General features: G+C 44.0%; 1 protein-coding gene across 1 annotated transcript in view; it reads right to left on the bottom strand.

Moving 5' to 3' along the window:
* Positions 1-27,219, bottom strand: part of nfxl1 (nuclear transcription factor, X-box binding-like 1) — a 233,424-nt gene that overhangs the window by 116,676 nt on the left and 89,529 nt on the right. The window contains exons 12-14 of the mRNA XM_070870141.1: positions 26,018-26,138; positions 11,320-11,479; positions 5,401-5,492 (exon numbers count right to left, since the gene is read on the bottom strand). Coding sequence (XP_070726242.1) covers positions 5,401-5,492; positions 11,320-11,479; positions 26,018-26,138 — 373 coding nt within the window. The remainder of the gene's footprint in view (positions 1-5,400; positions 5,493-11,319; positions 11,480-26,017; positions 26,139-27,219) is intronic.

Below are 27,219 nucleotides of genomic sequence, written 5' to 3'. Positions count from 1 at the left end.
GGCTGACCCCTTATCCTGAGATTATGCCCCCAAGCTCTAGACTCTCAGCCAGGGGAAGCAGCCCCTCAGCATCTACCCTGTCAATCCCCATCAGAATGGGGCCGGAAATGCATTAACTGAAGATTTAGCAACTGTAGAGATGGGATGGAGTGATATTCAGGAATTTGTCCCAAAAAACTGAGCGAGGCAGTATTGGGGGCAGAAATGGCCTCTGCGGGGCGCTGCAGGAGCGGAAGGAATGACTGAGTACCCAATTTCACCTGACTCTCATCGTCATAACGAGGCACCTAGACCTTGGCCTTTTTAAAGGGCATGTATTTCAGGTTGGTTATTGGTTATTCTCATCAGTTCTATTGGATCATCTGGTGTGTGTTTCGAGCATCAATGGGAACTCAGAGGCAGCACAAGGGCAACCATATTTTCAGTAGCCCAAATTGAAACGCTGGTGCAAGCTGTGGAGGACAGGCGGCACCTCCTATTTCCAGAGTCTGGGAGGCCCTTTCGGCAGGTCTTCCCCAAAGCAGAGGCAGAGGTGGCTGTCGAGGTGTCGGGCACTTCAATAGTGGACCGCACGGCAACTCAGTGCCGAAAGAAGCTCAACATCATCACTCAAGTGATGAAAGTAAGTACATGCTGCCCCAACTACTGAACTGCAACCTCTGAGCCTCTGGCTCCTTCCCCAACCGTTAAACACCAGTCTGTGTGCACACTCAGCAAACCACCATTTCAGTGAGGACTCAACCATACATCATCTGTGCCTACTCACACTTGTTGCATCGAATCACAGCTTCTTAAGCTGCACATCCATGTCTGCCACCTCACTGCCTGGAGTGTTACTCACCAACCTTTCTTTGCTTTGTAGGCCAAGATGACACAACCATCGTGAGCAGCAGAGAACTGGAGGTAGAGAGGCGCAACTGCGCCAGCTTAATGATGTGGAGGAAAGGGTAATGCAACAGGTTGTCTGCCCAGTGGCCGTTGGTCCCGCTGGGATCTGCATTGGTATGTCAAACCCTTCCTTTCATGCCATCTGCACACTATTGCACAAAGGCCGATCATTTTACTGCTCAACAATGTGTGCACCTTTGTTCCGCCATGACTGACCCCCTTCCCTCATCTTTACGTGACTTTTGTGCCATTTATGCTTGCAGACAAAGCCCCGGATGTGGACGAGCCTGTGCCTGAGCCCTGTGTCACTACTTCTCTCACTCGGACCCATCAGCTCAGATACTGGGATCTTTACAGCATAGCTTAGGAGAGGGATCTTCACTGGGTGATGTACCGGAGCCGAGCGGGCTGCAGCATGGTCAACGGGAAAGGGAAGCTTGGGAGCCAGCTCTGCAGAGCGGGTTCCATTGCACAGGATTCAAATGAGGACCTTGATGTCGAGGCGTTCGCACAAAGGATGCTACCCATGCACTCAGAAATGATAGTGGCAATCACAAAGGTGCCCGAGAGCCTGTCGCAAGTGGTAAGGAGCGCGGAGGAGTCCGCCTCCCACACTGCAGACAGCTCTGCGCACACCATGGAGCCCATCATTGTCAGTGTGCAGACGATGGTGGACTCCCAGAGAGACCATGCGGATCCAGACCTCATGACGCGCATCATGGGCGATGTGGCGGCTTCCATTGCAGCACAAGCAGAAGCAACCCAACATCTTAGTGCTGTAATGCAGCATGTTGGTGGCATGGATGCTCACACTGCTCTCATGCAGTCTCAGCTGGATGTCACGCAAGCTCTGAATGCTGCCATCGCTGCTGGGACCACCACTGTCCACCGGGGATCTCAGTGTTGCAGCAGCCCACCCAACTGTGCTCAAGAAGCTTGGTGGGGATGCTGAGGTGCTACCCCAGGAGAGTGGCACTGGATCATTGGAGCAGGAATCTGCTGTCCTCTCTCAGGATGACAGCATTCCTGATCCCAGCCCTGCCACTCTGTCTTGCAACCAGCCATGGCTGGCATCCAGCTATACCAGATTGCTGGCACCTAGCCTGAGATGGTGTAGTCTACAGCCAGCACTTCCAGGGCCAGAGCTAGTTGAGGACGTCCTAGAAGGACAACTGTAGCTTCTGGATGTGAAAGACAGCAGCCATGTTGCTGCCACAGGGGAGACACTGCGCGTTGTTCTAGATTAGGTATATGTAAAAGGGGCTATAAGGAAATGCACAAGGGTGAGTGAGAGGTTATGTTATTGCTGCACTTTTTGTTCCATAAATCTTGATTGGAAACTTTATTGCTTGTTGTTGTGTCCCATTTCAATGTGGGGAATCGCGTGTGTAAGGGCTCATTGCTGTAAGCATAGGGATGCACAGAGGAAGGTGCAAGTGGCAAGCACTTTATTGGAATCGAGTTGCTACAAGACGGTCACGGACCTCACTTGCAAGATCTAGATGGCGATGGTGCCTCCTGCGTGCCAGCTGAGTCTCCTCCTGAATCTCTACTGAGCCTCTTCCTCGTCCTGGTGCTCTTCCTCCTCCGGCACTACGGCTATGTCGTTGGCCAGTGGTTGTGCCTTCATGATTACCAGGTTGTGAACATGCAGCGGGCGAATACTGCAGGGCTCCTCCTGAGCAATCAAGGCAGCGGAAGTGTTGTTTCAGGATTCCGATGGTTTGCTTAATGATGCTCCTGGTGGTGGCATGATTGTCATTGTAAGTTTGCTGGGCAGGAGTGGTGGGGTTGCTGAGGTGAGTCATGAGCCATGTGCACAGCGGATAGCCCTGGTCTCCGAGAAGCCAGCCGCAACCTTCATTTGGGGGCTCAAACAAACCTGGCTCACCGGTCTGGCGTAGAATGGCTGCTGCCAGGATAGCAGGCATCAATGGCCATGATTTGGCGTCTATGGTCGCAAACCAACTGCACATGGATTGGGTTGTACCCTTTTCGGTTTCGGAAGACCTCCATATTGTTCTGTGGCGCCATCAATGCGACGTGGGTGCAGACTATAGCACTCTGCCCAATGGGGAAGCCTGCTATCCTGAGGAAGTCAGCTGACCACTCCATCTGCTTCTCTGTGGTCATTGGAAATGAGATGAATTCCCTCCTTCTCTTGAGTGTCTGTGACCTGACTGATGGAGCAATGGGCAACAAACTGGGAGATGTTAGAAATGTCTGCTGTGGCTCCCTGGAAAGATCTGGTAGCGTAGAATTTGAGAGCGATGATGACCTTAGCTGCCACTGAGAGTACCATCCTCACCCTTGTTTGAGGTTCCAGATCTGCCTGCAGGAGATGGCAGAGCTCTGTGACCACTTCTTTCCCAAATCGCAGTCTCCAGAGATACTGTTCATCAGTCAGGTTGACGTACAAAAACTGTTGTCGGAAGACCCTTGCAGCATAGGGACTACTGCCACAACGGCTGTGTCTGCGTCTTGGTCTGGCCACTTCCTCATCGCCCTGGCCACTTCCTCATCGCCCTGTGTGTCCTGGTCGTGATCCTCTGGATGCTACTGCTGCTGGCCATCTGCCCGATCGCCATGTCTTTTTCTCTCTGGATGTGTGGGTCCGCATTCCTGCCCCTTCTCCTCACTGCATACCCTTCCTCACGGCCTTCTCCGCCCCAGCTATATGCCCATCTATATCTGCCTGTGGGATCATATCTCTTTCCCTCTTCTGATTTCTCTGCACCCATAATTACCGCCGCCGCTGTCTTCTCTGAAGCATCCTGCGATACAGAATGTGGAGGAGGCAGTCAACTGCCACCAGTACGGACTTCAGTCGCAAGCAGTGGCCTCCGCTGCTAATCATCACTATTTAACCTAGGGGAAGGATAGCAGGCAGTATGAATTGAGGGCCAGTAATCAGTGATGCCGGCTTCAGCCGTTAAACGTACAAACCCTAAACTCCTCAGAAACTTTGCCGACATAAATAGTAGCAGCCACAACAAGTCTGTAAATAGCACTGGCGGTTCAACTTGCCGATTTGACAGCGACAGGAAAAGCCATCGTTGGCACCGACAAGCATCGCTTAGATGATTTCGGGGCAAGTCCTCTTCCGGGGCGGTGACCAGGCACTGCGCACGGTGATGATATGGTTATCACTGGGTGTGGACGAGCGGGGCGAATGACGGCGGAAAGCTCTGGCCGACCCGATCGGGAACTCCTTTCCGTCTTGATGGGCCTTAAAAAAACGGGAAAGTTCGGCCCCTATATATATTTCAAAATGATCACCTCCCATTCTTCTAAACTTCAGAGTATCAGACCAATCTACTCAATCTCTCCTCATAGGACAACCATCTCGTTCCAGGAATCAATCTAGTGAACCTTCGTTGCACCGTCTCGAAAGCAAGTATATCCTTCCTCAAATAAGCAGACCAAAACCATGCACAGTACTCCAGGTGTGGTCCCACCAGAGCCCTGTATAGTTGTAGCAAGACTTCCTTACTCTTGTACTCCAACCAGCTAGCAATAAAGGTCAACATGCCATTTGCCTTCCTAATTGCTTGCTGGACCTGCATGCTAACCCTGTGTTTCTTGTACTAGGACACCCAAATCTCCCTGAACACCAACATTTAATAGCTTCTCACCATTTAAAAAAATATTCTGTTTTTCTATTCTTCCTACCATTCCCCCACATTATACTCAATCTGTCACCTTATTGGCTACTCATTTAACCTGTCTGTATCCCTTTGCAGGCTCTTTGCGTCCTCCTCACATCTTACTTTTCCACCGAGCTTTTTATCGCCAGCAAACTTGGATACATTATACTTAGTCCCTTCATCCAAGTCATGAATATAGTTTGTAAATAGCTGAGGCCCAAGTGCTGATCCTTGCAGCACTCCACTAGTTACAGCCTACCAATCTGAAAATGACCCATTATCCCTACTCTCTGTCTTCTGTCAGTTAACCAATCTTTTATCCATGCCAACACCGTACCCCCACAACCACATGTGCCCTTATTTTGCTTAACAATCTTTTATGTGATACCTTATCAAATGCCTTTTAGAAATCCAAATATACTACATCCACTGGCTCCCTTTTATCTACCGTGCTTGTTACATCCTCCAAAAAATAAATCTGTCAAACACAATCTACCTTTCACAAAACAATGTTGACTCTGCCTAATCATCTTATGATTTTGAAAGTGCTCAGTAACCACTTGCTTCATAATGATTCCAGCATTTTCCCGACGACTGATGTCAGGCTAACTGGTCTGTAGGTTCCAGTTTTCTCTCCTCCTCCTTTCTTGAATAGCGGTGTTACATTTTCTACCTTCCAATCCACTGGGATCTTTCCTGAATCTATGGAATTTTGGAAGATCACAACCATTGCATCCAATATCTCTGCAGCCACCTCTTTTAAAACCCAATGGACAACAGCTAAAAGAGTTGCATATGTTAGTTTTCAGAATTAGTTACAGAAATATTCCAAGACTGAGTTATGAATCGTACTATCACTACTTACATGGGAATAGGAACCACACAGGGTGGGCAGGGCACTGCAGTTCGAATGAATGCTGGCTCAGAACGTTGCTCCCATGGACCTGTAGGTTGATACTATAAGGGGACAAAGGATTAACGAGTAATTAGCCAAGCCATTACAAAGCTTAAAAATAAAATTATTTCAGTCAACTTTCAAGCCAAAGAATTTTGAGAGTTAACAAAAACCATATAAAAAGGAAGACATTTGGCTTGAATTAATTTTATTTAAATTTTCAGTATCTTTTTCCTTCACCACACTGAAATTGAAATTAAACTGTAAAGCAATAATCTGCTTGTGGTTACAGTTCTAAAATCAAGATTTATCAGAACATGAAAACAGAACCTGATTTCATGCAAGACAAAAAAGCAAAAGCTCATTTTCTTGATGAAAAGATGAATTTAATCTTCTTAGAAGAATAAATGTAGTTTTTTCAATGCCTAGTCAGAGTATGAATTGCAGGATAACTCAGATGAATACGTGGCTTGAGGAATGGTGCAAGGGGGAGGGATTCAAATTCCTGGGACATTGGAACCGGTTCTGGGAAAGGTGGGACCAGTACAAACCGGACGTCTGCACCTGGACAAGACTGGAACCGATGTCCGAGGCGGAGTGTTTGCTGGTGCTGTTGGGAAGGGTTTAAAACTAAAAAGACAGGGGGATGAGAATCTATGCAGGGAGACAGAGGGAAGTAAAAAAGGGGGCAGAAGCAAAAGGTAGGAAGGAGAAAAGCAAGAGTGGAGGGCAGAGAAATCAAGGGCAAAAATCAAAAAGGGCCACATTACAACCTAATTCTAAAAGGACAAAGAATGTTAAAAAAACAAGTCTGAAGGCTCCGAGTCTCAACGCAAGGAGCATTCATAATAAGGTGGATGAATTGACTGCACAGATAGCTGTTAACAGATATGATGTAATTGGGATTACGGAGACATGGCTCCAGGGTAACCAAGGCTGGGAACTCAACATCCAGGGGTATACAATATTCAGGAAGGACAGACAGGAAGGAAAAGGAGGTGCGGTAGCGTTACTGGTTAAAGAGGAGATTAATGCAATAGTAAGGAAGGACATTAGCGTGGATGATGTGGAATCTATATGGGTAGAGCTGCGAAGCACCAAAGGGCAGAAAACAGTAGTGGGAGTTGTGTACAGACCACTAAACAGTAGTAGTGAGGTTGGGGATGGCATCAAACAGGAAATTAGGGACGCGTGCAATAAGGGTATAGCAGTTATCATGGGTGACCTTAATCTGCATATTGTGTGGGCTAACCAAACTGGTAGCAATACTCTGGAGGAGGATTTCCTGGAGTGTATAAGGGATGGTTTTCTAGACCAATATGTCGAGGAACCAACTAGAGAGCAGGCCATCCTAGACTGGGTCTTGTGTAATGAGAGAGGATTAATTAGCAATCTGGTTGTGCAGGGCCCCTTGGGGGAAGAGTGACCATAATATGGTAGAATTCTTCATTAAGGTGGAGAGTGACAGTTAATTCAGAGGCTAGGGTCCTGAACTTAAAGAAAGGAAACTTCGATGGTATGAGACGTGAATTGGCTAGGATAGACTGGAGAATGATACTTGAAGGGTTGACGGTGGATAGGCAATGGCAGACATTTAAATAGCACATGGATGAACTACAACAATTGTACATCCATGTGGCGTAAGAATAAAAAAGGGAAGGTGGCTCAACCGTGGCTAACAAGGGAAATTAGGGAAAGTGTTAAATCCAAGGAGGAGGCATATAAATTGGCCAGAAAAAGCAGCAAACCTGAGGACTGGGAGAAATTTAGAATTCAGCAGAGGAGGACTAAGAGTTTAATTAGGGGGGGGGGAAATAAGAGTATAAGAGTAAGCTTGCAGGGAACATAAAAACTGGCTGCAAAAGCTTCTATAGATAGGTGAAGAGAAAAAGATTAGTGAAGACTAACGTAATTCCCTTGCAGTCTAAATCAGGGGAATTCATAATGGGGAACAAGGAAATGGCAGACCAATTGAACAAATACTTTGGTTCTGTCTTCACTGAGGAAGGCATGAATAACCTCCCGAAAATACTGGGGGACCGAGGGTCTAGCGAGAAGGGGGAACTGATGGAAATCCTTTAGTCAGGAAATGGTGTTAGGGAAATTGAAGGGACTGAAGGCCGATAAATCCCCAGGATCTCTTAGTCTGCATCCCAGAGTACTTAAGGAAGTGGCCCTAGAAATAGTAGATGCATTGGTGGTCATTTTCCTACATTCCATGGACTCTGGTTCAGTTCCTATGGATTGGAGGGTAGCTAATGTAACCCCATTTTTTAAAAAGAGGGAGAGAGAAAACAGGGAATTATAGACCGGTTAGCCTGACGTCGGTGGTGGGGAAAATGCTGGAATCAATTATTAAAGATGTAATAGCAGCGCATTTGGAAAGCAGTGACAGGATTGGTGCAAGTCAGCATGGATTTATGAAAGGGAAATCATGCTTGACAAATCTTCTAGTTACATCCTCAAAAAATCTAGTAAGAGTGGATAAGGGAGAACCAGTGGATGTGATGTATTTAGACTTTCAAAAAGTTTTTGACAAGGTCCCACACAAGAGATTAGTGTGCAAAATTAAAGTACATGGTATTTGGGGGTAATGTATTGACACAGCTAGAGAACTGGTTGGCAGACAGGAAGCAAAGAGTGGGAATAAATGGGTCCTTTTCAGAATGGCAGGCAGTGACTAGTGGGGTGCCGCAGGGTTCAGTGCTGGGACCCCAGCTATTTACAACATATATTAATGATTGAGAAGAATTGAATGTTATATCTCCAAGTTTGCAGATGGCACTAAGATGGGTGGCAGTGCGAGCTGTGAGGAGGATGCTAATAGGCTGCAGGGGGACTTGGACAGGTTAGGTGAATGGGCAAATGCATGGCAGATGCAGTATAATGTGGATAAGTGTGAGGTTATCTACGTTGGTGGCAAAAACAGGAAGGCAGATTATTATCTGAATGGTGACAGATTAGTAAAAGGGGAGGTGCAACGAGACCTGGGTGTCATGGTACATCAGTCATTTAAGGTAGGCATGCAGGTACAGCAGACAGTAAAGAAAGTAAATGGCGTGCTGGCCTTCATAGCGAGGGGATTTGAGTATAGGAGCAGGGAGGTCTTACTGCAGTTGTATAGGAACTTGGTGAGACCACACCTTGAGTATTGTGTGCAGTTTTGGTCTCCTAATCTGAGGAAGGACATTCTTGCTATTGAGGGAGTGCAGCGAAGGTTCACCAAACTGATTCCCGGATGGCAGGACTGACACAAAGAAAGACTGGATCGACTAGGCTTATATTCACTGGAATTTAGAAGAATGAGAGGGGATCTCATAGAAACACATAAAATTCTGATGGGATTGGACAGGTTAGATGCAGGAAGAATGTTCCCGATGTTGGGGAAGTCCAGAACCAGGGGTCACAGTCTAAGGATAATGGGTAAGCCATTTAGGACCGAGATGAGGAGACATTTCTTCACTCAGAGAATTGGGAATCTGTGGAATTCTCTACCACAGAAAGTTATTGAAGCCAGTTCGTTCGATATATTCAAAAGGGAGTTAGATATGGCCCTTACAGCTAAAGGGATCAAGGGGTATGGAGAGAAAGCAGGAATGGGGTACTGAAGTTGCATGATCAGCCATGATCATATCGATTGGTGGTGTAGGCTCGAAGGGCCGAATGGCCTACTCCTGCACCTACTTTCTATGTTTCTTCCACCCATCATTTATGTTTGTTTTTTTAAACCTTGTTTTTCATATCGTGAGGAAATCAAATACATGAATTTGTTACTTACCAATCTTCAATACTACATCTTGAAGTACCAACATACTACACTATCTGTCATTCCTTTCCTCCTTGTCTGCCTACATGGCAATAGTGATTACAATTCAACAATAATTAATCGCGTGGAATCTGGGAGGTCCTGACATGTTTAGGAGCTTTAAAAATGTAAGCTCTTTCATTATTTTTTTATTCCCCATTTTTTCCTAGCTTATGTCATTTTATCTCACCATGTAGCATTTCTTTCTTCCCCATTTTTCCCTCAAAAGATTATTAGCAAAAATAAGAGAGCATGATTGGAGGAAACGATGTGACATGGGTTGGAAATTGGTTGGGAGGAAGGAGACAGAGAGTGGGGATAAAAGGTATTCGGGATGTAACAACTTGTCTTCCCCAGAGATCTGTACTGGGGTCTCAGCTTTTCATTATATTTATTATTAACTTGGATGAAGGGAGAGGGGTTTATGGCCAAGTTTGCAGATGACACTAAGTTAGAAGGCACAGCAAGTAATGCAGATGAAGCAGGAAGTTTATAAAGGGACAGAGACAGATTAAGTGAGTTGGCAAAACTGCGGAAAATGGAGTTCAATGTGGGGAAATGTGAGTTCGGCCACTTTAAATCCAAGATAGACAAATCAAAGTATTTTCTAAATGGTGAAAAACTAGAAACTGTGCAGTCGCAAAGAAATTTGGGTATACATGTACACGAATCACTAAAAGCTCGTAGGCATGTATAAAAAGCAATTTAAAAAAAACGATGTAATGTTGGTCTTTAATTCAGGGGACTGGAATAGAAAAGGGAGGAAGATATGCTTCAGTTGTCTAGAGCCAGTGTCAGACCCTACCTAGAGTACCACGTTCAGTTCTGGGCACCACACCTCAGGATGCATTGGAGGAGGTGCAGCGCAGAGTCACCAAAATGATACCAAGGGTTAGCGGTAAAATTACGAGGGTGGGTTTGATAAACTTAGCTCATTTTCCTTTGTGTATAGAAGATTATGGGGTGATCTAATCGAGGTGTTTAAAATGATAAAAGGATGCAATAGGATAAAGCAAATATATTTCTTCTAGTGGTGGAATCTAGAACAAAAGTCATGATCTTAAATTAGAACCAAGCCATTCAGGAGTGAAATAAGGAAGCACTTTTTCCACACACAGTAGAAATCTGGAACATTCTCCTCCAAAAGGCTGTGGATGTTGTGTCAATTGAAATAAGATAGATCGATGGATATTTGTTTATTAAGGGGGTTGAGGCTCAGATCAGCCATGATCTAATTGAATACCGAACAAGCTCGGGGGGCTGAATGGCCTACTCTCGTGTTCCTCTCTTTCATACAAGTCAAATGGATGGCAGAATGCAGAGGGGTGGTATAGAGAAATATAGTATCTTTGCTAGAATCTAGTGTGATGACGAAGGGTCAAAACCTAATTGGGACGGCAAAGAACAAGGCTAATGGGGGGCACTGGTGAGAACAGGAAATTAATCAGTAGGATTTATCTAATATAACATATCAATTTCATGAATGGCCACACCAGAAGTTATACTTTTACTTTTATAGTTTTGCTGCAAAAAGAGCAAGTTTAGGGTTCGGATGGAAAAACAGAACTGGATCACTTCAAAAATAAATTGAGACCAATCAAAGATCATTTGCTGGTTAGCTAATTCAGAACCTGTCCTTTTTGGGGAAAAAATACACAAAAGCACATAACCTGCTCACCCTTATACTTTACATGTGTCTGCTTGAAAAAAATTGCAACATGACTAGTTATTCAAAACCTTGAATTAATTCATTATTATACTTAACCACAATAAGAACAAGAAACTATTATGGAACCTTAAGTCAAAGTTGCGTCAGATGAAAATTTGCATTGTACAATGGTATTCTTGGGATATTATCTTCTAGAGCCCAGACCAGAAGCAGATGCCAACAAAACTGACGGAATGCAAGGTAATTTCGTGTTCGAGGTGGAAGTATTCAGAAAGCCTTTTAAAAGGATCAAACCGATCTCCCCTTTTCCTCAAAGTTGCTAGAATAATGCTGCATTGACTGTATCCAAATTAATCATAAACCCCTGGTAACTTTATTTCAAGTTTTACTCTGTACAAAAACAAAAAATTCTTACTGAATTTGCTTGTTTAACTAGTACTTCATCATGACAAGTGGCAGGGCAAAGGTGGGCACACTTGGCAAATGCTTTTTGGCAGGACTGTTTGCATGGAGGGCAAGGACCAAAGTGGCATCGGTGTTTCTCTCTGTTTGGGTGATGACATGTGGGTGGCGTCCTAGAGAGAAAAATTATAAAAACATTTTTTAAATCAGAATACTTAGAAAGTGAAAATGTATTTGCTTGAAACCAACAAACATGCAACTGCTTAGAAAATAAAGTACAAGTACTACTGATGGATTTCCTGTGGGAGGTTGAAGGATACACTTAATGACAGGAGTGTTATACAATACCACGTAACAGACCGTGTATCTCAAGCAGCACCACGTTGAAGAAATATGTCTGTTGCGAAAATTGAGCTGTGTTTATGATGCCCTGTCGCTTTTAAGGTTACAAAGTCCAATATTGTACACATTGTTGCTTTCCCTCAGCTATAACTGAAGGATGTTTTTTGCTAGATTGGCAGCTACTTGTAAATCCAGGTCAAGAGAGACGAAGAGGAAGTGACTGACTTTTAAAAAAATGTATAAACTTCGTTGCTACTTGTTCATTTAATCTATTCAATTGTGAGTTGTTTTATGAATACGATATTTGAGCTATACAGGTACAATGCATCATACAATTAGAATTTTTACACACATCAGTGGATCTCCTGTGACACTGTTCATGGTAAATCAGATGATATGAGAGATGAAATTCAGCTTCAGATGGGGTGCAAAACAGGCAGTAGCAAATCTGCTGCCCATTATACACTCCATTCGATTTTCCCTTCTATGGAGCCGTACAACTGCAACAATCCTATCAGTTCCCCTTATGAACCCACAATGACTATCTATTAGGATTTTTTTCAGCAATTTGTTGAATAAAGCATCACTCTTGCAAGGATCTTTCCAGCAATGACAAGTAGAGATTCCCCAGTGATTATCACGGGTAAAACAATTTTCAATTTCCTTGTAGAGGTAGACAATTAAAGCATCTTTTAAATCTTGGGGGAACATTTCTGAGCACGTGAATTGAAATAGTTAATGGCTTAGTCTATCTCAACTGAGATAACATCAGAATTAGGTGCCTTCCCATTTGAGAGCAATCAGATGGCCTTTTCAGTCTCTGAGATAGTAGGTTATTTTGCAAGGATATCATTGATGGCATACTGAGGCAGCTGATCAATAGCCTCATTTTAAACAGCTGATTACTTATTTGGGAGGTTTTTGAAATGGTCATCCCATCATTTCAGGAGCTGATTTTTGTCTGTGAGAAGAGTTGTTTCATCAATGCATAGAACAGGTGTGGAGCCACTAGTTTGTGGGCCATATACTGTATTTTAGAAGAACAAGTCATCAATCAAGAAGCAAGCAAGCTGATAACATTTGTAAACAAGTCCATACCAAACTAAGGATTGTGTGTGACACCTGGTGGAGCAAAAGGACAAATGAATTGTAAGGGGTTGTTTTAAGACAGAATCCAGATGCATAGATTTCAGAAATAAGAAGGAAAATAGCAGAGTTCTTGGTGTACCCTCCAAGTATCTTTTTTTTAAAAACATAGGATTTATAGCACAGAAACAGGCCACTCGGCCCAACTGGTCTGTACCGATGTATATGCTCTACACAAGCCATCATTCTGGCAGTATAATTCAAGTTTTGACATTCTGAAGGCCAAAACTGTCTTTCACAGATGAATCAGTTATGCTGAGTTAGGAACAAGTTTCACACTCAGAAGATATCATGTAACAGTTAAAAACAGCAAAGACAGGAATTGCGGTAGAATCACTTCAAATGATCTGTGACAATGCAAATTTTAAAGCCAGAAACAGCATGAACTGGTGGTCATGGAAGTTTGTCAATCTGAGTAAGTTAGGTCATGCCTCAAAACAGCATCAAAAGCACAGGTTGTTATTAGACCAACCATATAAATTAAACTTATAACAGCTCAAATAAACATTGATGAAACTTCCTCTCCTCACTTTCAGGTGCCAAGAGCTTATCAGTTTTTTTTTAAGAAGAGCTGAGAAATAACAAATCACACTTTCCTTGGTTTGAGAGGCAGATAATGCTGCTAATAATGGTAGAAGAAAAGAAACAGACAACTGCCTCAAGCATGACCTTTTATACAAAGGAGCAGCAAGAGATCACATGATCTCAAGCTACATTTTTTTTTAAAAAAGGGCCAATACCCAGGTATGACTTCCCTCCCCGGGGGATGTTTATAGAAGTTCAATGAATGTAGAACTAAAATAAAATACCACTTCCACAAAATGCAGATCAAGCACCTATAACAACATGACACTGCCTGCACTGGAATTTTGAGCATGTATATCCAAAAGATAAACAGAATCTCTGTGGAAGCAGTACTCCTCCCACCCCCCAGCGCACACATTGGCCTGGAATTTGCAGTTGTAATGACGGCGAAACTGAGAGAGCTTGCCGTCATTGCTGTACAAAACGGACAGCAACTTCTGATGTCCGCACATGCAGTTATACACGGAAATCCAGAAGTTGCTGTCAGCAATAGTCTGCTCCTCCATGGAGTGCACTGTTGCAATCTTTACAGATGCAATCAACACAGAATCAGTGATTTGACGTGAATTTTTACTTTTTACACACTGTCCTTCAAATAAAAGCAATGAAAATGTAACGCCTTGTTCGATTAGGAGTAACTAAACTTTTAATGGAGTATTAAGTCATAATGACTGCTGAGCAACGTCTCTGGTCCTGAAAATTAATCTTACAATTGTGGAGTCTAATTCCAGAAGAAATTTTATTATAAAAATAAATTTTTAGAAACATAGAAAATAGGTGCAGGAGTAGGCCATTTGGCCCTTCGAGCCTGCACCGCCATTCAATAAGATCATGGCTGATCATTCCCTCAGCACCCCTTTCCTGCTTTCTCTCCATATCCCTTGATCCCCTTAGCAGTAAGGGCCATATCTAATTCCCTCTTGAATATATCCAATGAACTGGCATCAACAACTCTCTGTGGCAGGGAATTCCACAGGTGAACAACTCTCTGCGTGAAGAGGTTTCTCCTCATCTCAGTCCTAAATGGTCTACCCCTTATCCGAAGACTATGTCCCCTGGTTCTGGACTTCCCCAACATCGGGAACATTCTTCCCGCATCTCAGCTGTCCAGTCCGGTCAGAATCTTATACGTTTCTATGAGATCCCCTCTCATCCTTCTAAACTCCAGTGAATAAAGGTCCAGTTGATCCAGTCTCTCCTCATATGACAGTCCAGCCATCCCTGGAATCAGTCTGGTGAACCTTCGCTGCACTCCCTCAATAGCAAGAACGTCCTTCCTCAGATTCGGAGACCAAAACTGAATACAATATTCCAGGTGAGGCCTCACTAAGGCCCTGTACAACTGCAGTAAGACCTCCCTGCTCCTATACTCAAATCCCCTAGCTATGAAGGCCAACATACCATTTGCCTTCTTCACCGCCTGCTGTACCTGCATGATGAACCATGACACCCGGGTCTCGGTGCACCTCCCCTTTTCCTAATCTGCCATTCAGATAAAATTCTGCCTTCGAGTTTTTTGCCCCCAAGATGGATAACCTCACATTTATCCACATTATACTGTATCTGCCATGCATTTGCCCACTCACCTAACCTGTCCAAGTCACCCTACAGCCTATTAGCGTCCTCCTCACAGCTCACACCGCCACCCAGTTTAGTGCCATCCGCAAACTTGGAGATATTACACTCAATTCCTTCATCTAAATCATTAATGTATATTGTAAAGAGCTGGGGGTCCCAGCACTGAGCCCTGCGGCACTCCACTAGTCATTGCCTGCCATTCTGAAAAGGACCCGTTTATCCCGACTCTCTGCTTCCTGTTTGCCAACCAGTTCTCTATCCGCGTCAGTACATTACCCCCAATACTATGTGCTTTGATTTTGCACACCAATCTCTTGTGCGGGACCTTGTCAAAAGCCTTTTGAAAGTCCAAATACACCACATCCACTGGTTCTCCCTTGTCCACTCTGCTAGTCACATCCTCAAAGAATTCCAGAAGATTTGTCAAGCATGATTTCCCTTTCATAAATCCATGCTGACTTGGACCGATCCTGTCACTGCTTTCCAAATGCGCTGCTATTTCATCCTTAATGATTGATTCCAACATTTTCCCCACTACTGATGTCAGGATAACCGGTCTATAATTACCCGTTTTCTCTCCCTTCTTTTTTAAAAAGTGGTGTTACATTAGCTACCCTCCAGTCCATAGGAACTGATCTAGAGTCGATAGACTGTTGGAAAATGATCACCAATGCATCCACTATTTCTAGGGCCACTTCCTTAAGTACTCTGGGATGCAGACGATCAGGCCCCGGGGATTTATCGGCCTTTAATCCCATCAATTTCCCTAACACAATTTCCTGCCTAATAATATATCCTTCAGTTCCTCCTTCTCACTAGACCCACTGTCCCCTAGTACATTCGGAAGGTTATTTGTGTCTTCCTTCGTGACGACAGAACCGAAGTATTTGTTCAATTGGTCTGCCATTTCTTTGTTCTCTATTATAAATTCACCTGAATCTGACTGCAAGGGACCTACGTTTGTCTTCACTAATCTTTTTCTCTTCACATATTTTGAGAAGTTTTTGCAGTCAGTTTTTATGTTCCCTGCAAGCTTCCTCTCGTACTCTATTTTCTCCCTCTTAATTAAACCCTTAGTCCTCCACTGTTGAATTCTAAATTTCTCCCAGTCCTCAGGTTTGTTGCTTTTTCTAGCCAATTTATATACCTCTTCCTTGACTTTAACACTATCCTAAATTTCCCTTGTTAGCCATGGTTGAGCCACCTTCCCCATTTTATTTTTACTCCAGACAGGGATGTACAATTGCTGAAGTTCATCCATGTGATCTTTAAATGTTTGCCATTGCTTATCCACCATCAACCCTTTAAAGTATCCTTTGCCAGTCTAATCTAGCCAATTCATGCCTCATACCGTCGAAGTTCCCTTTCCTTAAAGTTCAGGACCCTAGTTTCCGAATTAACTGTCACTCTCCGTCTTAATAAAGAATTCTACCATATTATGGTCACTCTTCCCCAAGGAGCCTCGCACAACAAGATTGCTAATTAGTCCCTTCTCATTACACATCACCCAGTCTACGATGGCCAGCCCTCTAGTTGGTTCCTCGACATATTGGTCTAGAAAACCATCCCTAATACATTCTAGGAAATCCTCCTCCATCGCATTGCTACCAGTTTGGTTAGCCCAGTCGATATGTAGATTAAAGTCACCCATGATAACTGCTGTACCTTTATTGCACACATCCCTTATTTCTTGTTTGATGCTGTCCCCAACCTCACTACTACTGTTTGGTGGTCTGTACACAACTCCCACTAACGTTTTCTGCCCTTTGGAATTCCGCAGCTCCACCCATACCGATTCCACATCATCCTGGCTAATGTCCCTCCTTACTGTTGCATTAATTTCCTCTTTAACCAGCAATGCCACCCCGCCTCCTTTTCCTCTCAGCCTATCCTTCCTAAATGTTAAATACCTCTGGATGTTGAGTTCCCAACCTTGGTCACCCTGGAGCCATGTCTCCGTGATGCCAATTACATCATATCTGTTAAATGCTGTCTGTGCAGTTAATTCGTCCATCTTATTCCGAATACTCCTTGCATTGAGGCACAGAGCCTACAGGCTTTTATTTCCCTCTGCCTCCCTGCAAAGGTTCCCATCTCCCGGGACCATATTAGATTAACTCCTCCCCAACAGCACTAGCAAACACTCCCCCTAGGACATTGGTTCCGGTCCTGCCCAGGTGCAGACCGTCCGGTTTGTACTGGTCCCACCTCCCCCCGAACCGGTTCCAATGTCCCAGGAATTTGAATCCCTCCCTTCTGCACCATTCCTCAAGCCACGTATTCATCTGAGCTATCCTGCGATTCCTACTCTGACTAGCACGTGACGCTGGTAGCAATCCTGAGATTACTCCTTTTGAGGTCCTACTTTTAAAATTTAGCTCCGAGCTCCATAAATTCGTCTTGTAAGACCTCATCCCGTTTTTTATCTATATCCTTCGTACCTACATGCACGACGACAACTGGTTATTCACCCTCCCTTTTCAGAATGTCCTGCACCTGCTCCAAGACATCCTTGACCATTGCACCAGGGAGGCAACATACCATCCTGGAGTCTCGGTTGCGGCCGCAGAAACGCCTATCCATTCCCCTTACAATCGAATCCCCTATCACTATAGCTCTCCCACTCTTTTTCCTGTCCTCCTGTGCAGCAGAGCCACGGTGCAATGAACTTGGCTGCTGCTGCTCTCCCCTGATGAGTCATCCCCCTCAACAGTACCCAAAGAGGTGTATCTGTTTTGGAGGGGGATGACCGCAGGGGATCCCTGCACTACCTTCCTTCCACTGCTCTTCTGTTGGTCTTCCATTCCCTATCTGGCTGTGGACCCTTTACCTGCGGTGAGACCAACTCACTAAACGTGCTATTCGTGTTATTCTCAGCATCGTGGATGCTCCACAGTTCATCCACCCGCAGCTCCAGTGCCGCAATTTTACTTTTTTTAAAAAGGTTATATTTCAACATCTCCCTTCATCCCATGAATAAATCCCAATCTCTTCTGTTTTCTGTACATGAATTATAATCCCTGTATTTACTTCAGCTTCAGCTCAGAGTGAGAAAAGAAGAGTTTGGTAAGTGGGAGAGTCGTAACAAATATGATGTGATTGGGATTACGGAGACGTGGCTCCAGGATGATCAGGGCTGGGAACTCAACATCCAGGGGTATTCAACATTCAGGAAGGATAGAATAAAAGGAAAAGGAGGTGGGGTAGCATTGCTGGTTAAAGAGGAGATTAATGCAATAGTTAGGAAGGACATTAGCTTGGATGATGTGGAATCTATATGGGTAGAGCTGCCGAACACCAAAGGGCAAAAAACGTTAGTGGGAGTTGTGTACAGACCTCCAAACAGTAGCAGTGATGTTGGGGAGGGTATCAAACAGGAAATTAGGGGTGCATGCAATAAAGGTGCAGCAGTTATCATGGGTGACTTTAATATGCACATAGATTGGGCTAGCCAAACTGGAAGCAATACGGTGGAGGAGGATTTCCTGGAGTGCATAAGGGATGGTTTTCTAGACCAATATGTCGAGGAACCAACTAGGGCGGAGGCCATCTTAGACTAGGTGTTGTGTAATGAGAGAGGATTAATTAGCAATCTCATTGTGCGAGGCCCCTTGGGGAAGAGTGACCATAATATGGTGGAATTCTGCATTAGGATGAAACAGTTAATTCAGAGACCGTGGTCCAGAACTTAAAGAAGGGTAACTTTGAAGGTATGAGGCGTGAATTGGCTAGGATAGATTGGCGAATGATACTTAAGGGGTTGACTGTGGATGGGCAATGGCAGACATTTAGAGACCGCATGGATGAACTACAACAATTGTACATTCCTGTCTGGCGTAAAAATAAAAAAGGGAAGATGGCTTAACCGTGGCTATCAAGTGAAATCAGGGACAGTATTAAAGCCAAGGAAGTGGCATACAAATTGGCCAGAAATAGCAGCGAACCCGGGGACTGAGAGAAATTTAGAACTCAGCAGAGGACGACAAAGGGTTTGCTTAGGGCAGGGAAAATGGAGTACGAGACGAAGCTTGCAGGGAACATTAAGGCGGATTGCAAAAGTTTCTATAGATATGTAAAGAGAAAAAGGTTCGTAAAGACAAACGTAGGTCCCCTGCAGTCAGAATCAGGGGAAGTCATAACGGGGAACAAAGAAATGGCAGACCAATTGAACAAGTACTTTGGTTCGGTATTCACTGAGGAGGACACAAACAACCTTCCAGATATAAAAGGGGTCAGAGAGTCTAGTAAGGAGAAGGAACTGAGGGAAATCTTTATTAGTCGGGAAATTGTGTTGGGGAAATTGATGGGATTGAAGGCCGATAAATCCCCAGGGCCTGATGGACTGCATCCCAGAATACTTAAGGAGGTGGCCTTGGAACTAGCGGATGCATTGACAGTCATTTTCCAACATTCCATTGACTCTGGATCAGTTCCTATGGAGTGGAGGGTAGCCAATGTAACCCCACTTTTTAAAAAAGGAGGAAGAGAGAAAACAGGGAATTATAGACCGGTCAGCCTGACATCGGTAGTGGGTAAAATGATGGAATCAATTATTAAGGATGTCATAGCAGCACATTTGGAAAGAGGTGACATGATAGGTCCAAGTCAGCATGCATTTGTGAAAGGGAAATCATGCTGGACAAATCTTCTGAAATTTTTTGAGGATGTTTCCAGTAAAGTGGACAAGGGAGAACCAGTTGATGTGGTATATTTGTACTTTCAGAAGGCTTTCGACAAGGTCCCACACAAGAGATTAATGTGCAAAGTTAAAGCACATGGGATTGGGGGTAGTGTGCTGACGTGGATTGAGAACTGGTTATCAGACAGGAAGCAAAGAGTAGGAGTAAATGGGTACTTTTCAGAATGGCAGGCAGTGACTAGTGGGGTACCGCAAGGTTCTGTGCTGGGGCCCCAGCTGTTTACATTGTACATTAATGATTTAGACGAGGGGATTAAATGTAGTATCTCCAAATTTGCGGATGACACTAAGTTGGGTGGCAGTGTGAGCTGCGAGGAGGATGCTATGAGGCTGCAGAGTGACTTGGATAGGTTAGGTGAGTGTGCAAATGCATGGCAGATGAAGTATAATGTGGATAAATGTGAAGTTATCCACTTTGGTGGTAAAAACAGAGACACAGACTATTATCTGAATGGTGACAGATTAGGAAAAGGGGAGGTGCAACGAGACCTGGGTGTCATGGTACATCAGTCATTGAAGGTTGGCATGCAGGTACAGCAAGCAGTTAAGAAAGCAAATGGCATATTGGCCTTCATAGCGAGGGGATTTGAGTACAGGGGCAGGGAGGTGTTGCTACAGTTGTACAGGGCCTTGGTGAGGCCACACCTGGAGTATTGTGCACAGTTTTGGTCTCCTAACTTGAAGGACATTCTTGCTATTGAGGGAGTGCAGCGAAGATTCACCAGACTGATTCCCGGGATGGTGGGACTGACCTATCAAGAAAGACTGGATTAACTGGGCTTGTATTCACTGGAGTTCAGAAGAATGAGAGGGGACCTCATAGAAACGTTTAAAATTCTGACGGGTTTAGACAGGTTAGATGCAGGAAGAATGTTCCCAATGTTGGGGAAGTCCAGAACCAGGGGTCACAGTCTAAGGATAAGGGATAAGCCATTTAGGACCGAGATGAGGAGAAACTTCTTCACCCAGAGAGTGGTGAACCTGTGGAATTCTCTACCATAGAAAGTAGTTGAGGCCAATTCACTAAATACATTCAAAAAGGAGTTAGATGTAGTCCTTACTACTAGGGGGATCAAGTGGTATGGCGAGAAAGCAGGAAGGGGGTACTGAAATTGCATGTTCAGCCATGAACTCATTGAATGGCGGTGCAGGCTAGAAGGGCTGAATGGCCTACTCCTGCACCCATTTTCTATTTTTCTATGTTTCTATGCAAGGATTAATCTCTTTAAAACCATTTGGAGGCTAGTAGCAATTGCTAGTAGCTTCTAAGTAAAATTAAACAGTTAAATATTTAGGATTCTTTCAGGCTGAAGTAGAGACAAACTAGCTAGCTCTCCAGCAGCTTGCTAAATAGCCAGTTAATTTAAACTAGTTAAAATCGGTTCTTTGAACAGCTGACCAGTGGTGACTCATCTGAGCCACAAGCAGTTTAAAAACCCAGAGCTGGTGCTGGTAGCTCGGAGTGAGAAAGCAAGAGTTTGATAAATGGGAGAGTTCGGTGAAGTGGGGGCAGGAGATGTTGCTTTGCCTTGTTTTTCCTAACTTTTTCCGTAGAGCGGCGGTGTACCTGAGCGGAAGCAGACCGAGGCCCGAGAGTGGAGATAAAAGCCACAGCAGACCACAGCATACAACCAGTGTGATCTCCTGGACTAGTTTCGATCGCTGGTTGGGTCGGAGAGGAATTTTTCCAGATTTTTTCCCCAATTGGCTTGGGTTTTTAGCCTCTCCCAGGAGATTGCATGACTCCAGGTGAGGAGAACTCTGCTGTGTGACATCACAGGTAAGGCAGGTAAGTGATTGGTAGTGATTGTGGGCTGTTTTTCTTTTTTTTTAAATTAACATATAGCATGTAACTAAATACTAAAAACTAACCTTTATTTGTTTAACTAATTGAATAAACTATATAGGTAAATACTTGACTAATGCTAAACTAATTAATTAAATAATATAATGGGAAAACAGGAGATGTGTTGCTGCTGCAATATGTGGGAGCTTCTGGATGTTTTGGTCCAGGGCGACTACGTCTGCGGTAAGTGTCTGCGGCTCGACGAACTTCCGTCCTGAGTTGAGGAGCTGGAGTCCGAGCTACAGACATTGAGAGACATCAAGGAGGGAGAAAGTTACCTGGACCTTTTGCTCCAGCAGGCAGCCACACCCTCTAGATAAAATACTTTAGAATTGACATGTGGTCAGGGACAGGAGGGTGTGACTGCGAGTGAGGCAGGTACGGGAATCCAGGAGGTAGTATTGCAGGAGCCTCAGTCCTTGCACTTGTCCAATAGATTTGAGGTTCTTGCAATCCTTGAGGACAAGTGTGGAGACTGCAGGGTGGACGAGCAGAGTGACCAAGGCATTGTGGTGCAGAAAGAGGCAGGTGGGAGTAAAGAGGCAGGTGGTTGTAGTCGGGGACAGTATAGTTAGGGGGATAGATTGGGTTCTCTACATGCGTCCCGAAGGCTGTGTTGCCTACCCGGTGCCAGGGTAAAGGCTATCGCCTCCGGGCTGGAGAAGAACTTGGAGTGGGAGGGGGAGGATCCAGTTGTCATGGTGCACGTGGGTACCAATGACATAGGTAGGACTAAGAAAGGGGTTCTGCTGAGAGAGTTTGAACAGCTAGGGACTAAATTGAAAAGCAGAACCACAAAGCTAATAATCTCTGCATTATTACCTGAGCCACGAGCAAATTGGCATAGGGTCAATAGAATCAGGGAGATGAATGCGTGGCTCAGAGATTGGTGTGGGAGAAGTGGGTTTCGATTCGTAGGGCACTGGCACCAATACTCGAGAAAGAGAGAGCTGTTCCGTGGGGACAGACTACACCTGAAATATGCTGGGAGCAAAGATCTAGCGAACCGACTAACTAGGGAGGTAGATAGGGCTTTAAATTAAATAGTGGGGGGGGGGGGGGGGGGGGAAAGAGGATGGTCGCAGTAGAGAGCAATCTAGAATGCTAAAGAGAAAAGAAATGGAAGCAATGCAGTAAAGTGATTGTGGTAAGGATAACCAGATTATGTCAGGAAGGGACAGAGCATACAAACAAAAGAGTGCACTAACAAATAGGGTCCAGGTAAGAAAAAATAGTGATAAGACAAATAGAGCTATAGTGCAAAATAATGTTATGATGTCTAATGCCAAAAAGACAAATTTAAAAGCATTGTATCTGAATGCACGAAGCATTTGTAATAAGGTAGACTAATTAACAGCGCAAATAGATATAAACAGATACGATATAGTTGCAATTACGGAGACATGGTTGCAGGGTGACCAGGGTTGGGAACTGAATATCCAAGGATATTTGATATTTAGGAAGGACAGGTAAAAAGGAAGAGGGGGTGGTGTGGCTTTGTTAGTAAAGGATGAAATCAGAGCAATAGTGAGAAAGGATATTGGCTCAGAAAATCAAGATGTCGAATCAGTCTGGGTGGAACTAGGGAGCACCAAGAGGCAGAAAACATTGGTGGGAGTTGTCTATAGGCCTCCAAACAGTAGTGGAAGTGTAGGGGGCGGCATCAAACAGGAAATTAGAGATGCATGCTGCAAGGGTACTACAGTAATCGTAGGTGACTTTAATCCAATAGACTGGCCAAACCAAATTAGAAATAATACTATGGTAGATGAACTCCTGGAGTGTGTACGAGATAATTTTTTAGACCAGTATGTAGAGGAGCCTACTAGGGAACAGGCTATCCTAGATTGGGTATTGTGTAATGAGAAGGGGTTAATTAACAGTTTTGCTGTGCGGGGTCCTTTAGGGAAGAGTGACCATAACATGATTGAATTTCTTATCAAGATGGAAAGTGAAGTAGTCCAATCTGAAACTAGGGTCCTAAATCTAAACAAAAGAAACTACAAAGGTATGAGGAATGAATTGGCTATGATAGACTGGGAAGATTCATTAAAAGGCATGACGGTGGATAGACAATGGCTAATATTTAAGGAACAAATGCATGAATTGCACCAGTTATACATACCTTTCTGGCGTAAAAACACAAAAGGAAAAGTGGCCCAACCATGGCCAACAAAAGAAATTAAGGATAGTATTAGATTCAAAGAGGAGTTATACAAAGTTGCCAGAAAAAGTAGCAAGCCTGAGGATTGGGAGCAGTTTAGAATTCAGCAAAAAAGGACCAAGAGATTGATTGAGGGGAAAAATAATGAATGTAAATTTGCAAGGAACATAAAAACCAACTGCAAAAGTTTCTTTTTACGTACTTGTAGAAAAAGATTAGTGAAGACAAATGTAGGGCCTCTACAGACAGAAATGGGAGAATTTGTAATGGGAACAAGGAAATGGCAGAACAATTAAATAAATACTTTGGTTCTGTCTTCATGGAAGAGGACACAAATAACATCCTAGAAATGCTAGGGAACCAAGGGTCTAGAGGAATTAAAGGAAATGATAATTAGTAAGAAAATAGTGCTGGAGAAACTAATGAGACTGAAGGCAAATAAATCCCCAGGGCCTGATGATCTGCATCTGAGAGTACTAAAAGAGGTTGCCATGGAAATAGTAGATGCATTGGTTATCATCTTTCAAAATTTATAGACTATAGATTATAGAACAGTTCCTGCAGATTGGAGGGTGGCAAACATAACCTCACTATTTAAAAAAGGAGGGAGAGAAAAAATGGGGAACTACAGTTAGCCTAACATCAGTAGTAGGGAAAATGCTGGAGTCTATTATAAAGGATGTAATAACGGCACACTTAGATAATATCAAAGGGATTAAACAAAGTCAACATGGATTTATGAAAGGAAAATCATGTTTGACAAACCTACTGGAATTTTTTGAGGATGTAACTAACAGAATAAAGGAGAACCAGTGGATGTAGTGTGTTTGGACTTTCAGAAGGCCTTTGATAAAGTCCCACATAAGAGGTTAGTGTGCAAAATTAAAGCACATAGAACTGGGGGTAATGTATTAGCATAGATTGAAAATTGGTTAACTGACAGGAAACAGAGTAGAAACGGGTCTTTTTTGAGGTGGCGGACAGTGACTAGTGGGCTACCACAGGGATCAGTGCTTGGGCCCCAGTTATATATATATTTCCAAGTTTGCTGACGACACAAAACTAGGTGGGATTGTGAATTGTGAGGAGGATGCAAAGACGCTGCAAGGTGACTTAGATAGGTTGAGTGAGTGGGCAAACACATGGCAGATGCAGTATAACGTGGATAAATGTGAAGTTATCTACTTTAGTAGGAAAAACATAAGGACAAAGTATTATTTAAATGGTGATGGCTTGGGAAGTATCGATGTACAGAGGGACCTGGGTGTCCTTGTACACCAGTCATTGAAAGCAAACATGCAGGTGCAACAAGCAGTTAGGAAGGCAAATGGTATGTTGGCCTTCATTGCAAGAGGATTTGAGTACAGGAGCAAGGATGTCTTACTACAGTTATACAGGGCCTTGGTGAGACCGCACATGGAGTATTGTGCGCAATTTTGGTCTCCTTACCTAAAAGGATATACTTGCCATAGAGGGAGTGCATCGAAGATTCACCAGACTTATTCCTGGGACTGTCGTATGAGAGATTGGGTCGACTAGGCCTGTATTCACTAGAGTTTAGAAGAATGATAGGAGATCTCATTGAAACATATAAAATTCTGACTGGGTTGCATAGACTGGATGCAGGGAGGATGTTTCCCCTGGCTGGGAAGTCTAGAATAAGGGGTCACAATCTCAGGATACGGGGTAGGAAATTTAGGACTGAGATGAGGAGACATTTTTTCCACTGAGGGTGGTGAACCTGTAGAATTCTCTACCACAGAAGGCTGTGGAGGTCAAGTCACTGAATATATTTTAGAGGAGATAAATAGATTTCTAGAAACAAAAGGCATCAAGGGGTATAGGGAAAAAGCAGGAATATGGTGTTGAGATAGATGATCAGCCATGATCATATTGAATGGCGATGCAGACTCGCAAGGCCGAATGGCCTACTACTGCTCCTATTTTCTATGTCTACGTTTCTATGTTTCCAGCTTTGCTGTCTGATAATTCTTCAATCTAACTGGTTGATCAACCTGCCTGATGCCTGTACTATTGCTGGATGATGCAAAATTCAAAGTCACATCGCAATAGAGGAAATCCATTCTCGAGAGCCTGCTAGTCTTTACTGGCAGCTTTTTGAGGTCAGTGGCAAGCGCCATCTCTTCACCACTGTCCACAATTTTGTAGGTATGCTTAGTTTAGAGGTGCATCTTCTAGCAGCATTACAAGGTTTAACTTTTTTTTTTCCATGGATGACATGACCTAATGTACAGGTAGTATAACATTTCCAGAGATCATAAAAAGTTATTACAAGAAATGCAAAAATACCTTAATCAACTAATTCAATTTACTATATATTATGCACTGACCTGCATAGTTCTTTGCACCTTGGAGGCTTGGTAGTGCGTTCTCTGCCACAAGGTACAATCAGAACAGTTGCATTGCAATTACATTTAATTTCTACAGTCTCTGGGCATGGGTAACAAGTACCTAGTAATTTGAAGAAAAAAATATTTAAACAATACATTCAATCTACAACTTAACTTAAGCAGGTTTAACTCACTTTTTTAAAGTTTATTTTAACAAAAAGAACTTAAATTAGCATGAAAAAAAGACATAGTGGGCTCAAGTTTTGGCCTGAGTTGCTCCTATTTTTTTGGAGCAACTAGTTTAGAATGGAGCATCGTAGAAATTGCAATTCCCGGCATTTAGTTTGCTCCAGTTCTAGTGAGTTCGAATAGTTCCATTTTAGAACAGATTTTTTATTTTAAAAAGGGGGAGTGTCCAGCCACTTACATCTGTTTTGCAAGTTTAGGCAGCGACAACCTACTCCAAACTAACTCAGAACGGAGTAAGTGTAAATTTTTGTACACTCAGAAAAACCTTGCCTACACTTATAAATCAGGTGCAGGGAACGGAAGATGGGGGGGGGGAAAGAGAGAAGTTTACAAACATTAAACACTTCACTTTTACAAATAAAGAGCCATCATGAATAATAAAATGATAAATAAGTCAATAAATCAATCAAAAAAATTAAACAATTAAAAAAAAATAATTAAAAAAGTCAATAAATAAAAAAATAAGTTTCTACTCACCGACTGCAGCACCGGGAGCCCTCCAACAGCGTGCTGGGACAGGCCACCCACCTCCCCCAGTGTCTCTCTCTCTCTCTGACAACGAGGGGTGGGGAAAGAGAGGGATGGGGGGGGGGGGGGGAAAGAGAGGGATGGGGGGGGGGGAAAAGAGAGGGATGGGGGGGGGGAAAGAGAGGGATGGGGGGGGGGAAAGAGAGGGATGGGGGGGAAGAGAGAGGGATGGGGGGGAAAAGAGAGGGATGGGGGGGGAAAAGAGAGGGATGGGGGGGGGGAAAAGAGAGGGATGGGGGGGGGAAAAGAGAGGGATGGGGGGGAAAAGAGAGGGATGGGGGGGAAAAGAGAGGGATGGGGGGGGGAAGAGAGGGATGGGGGGGGGAAGAGAGGGATGGGGGGGGAAAAGAGAGGGATGGGGGGGGAAAAGAGAGGGATGGGGGGGGAAAAGAGAGGGATGGGGGGGGGGAAGAGAGGGATGGGGG

Source organism: Pristiophorus japonicus, chromosome 2 (genome assembly GCF_044704955.1).
Source record: "Pristiophorus japonicus isolate sPriJap1 chromosome 2, sPriJap1.hap1, whole genome shotgun sequence".
NCBI classification, from domain to species: domain Eukaryota; kingdom Metazoa; phylum Chordata; class Chondrichthyes; family Pristiophoridae; genus Pristiophorus; species Pristiophorus japonicus.
This window is presented reverse-complemented; position numbering and strand designations above follow the sequence as displayed.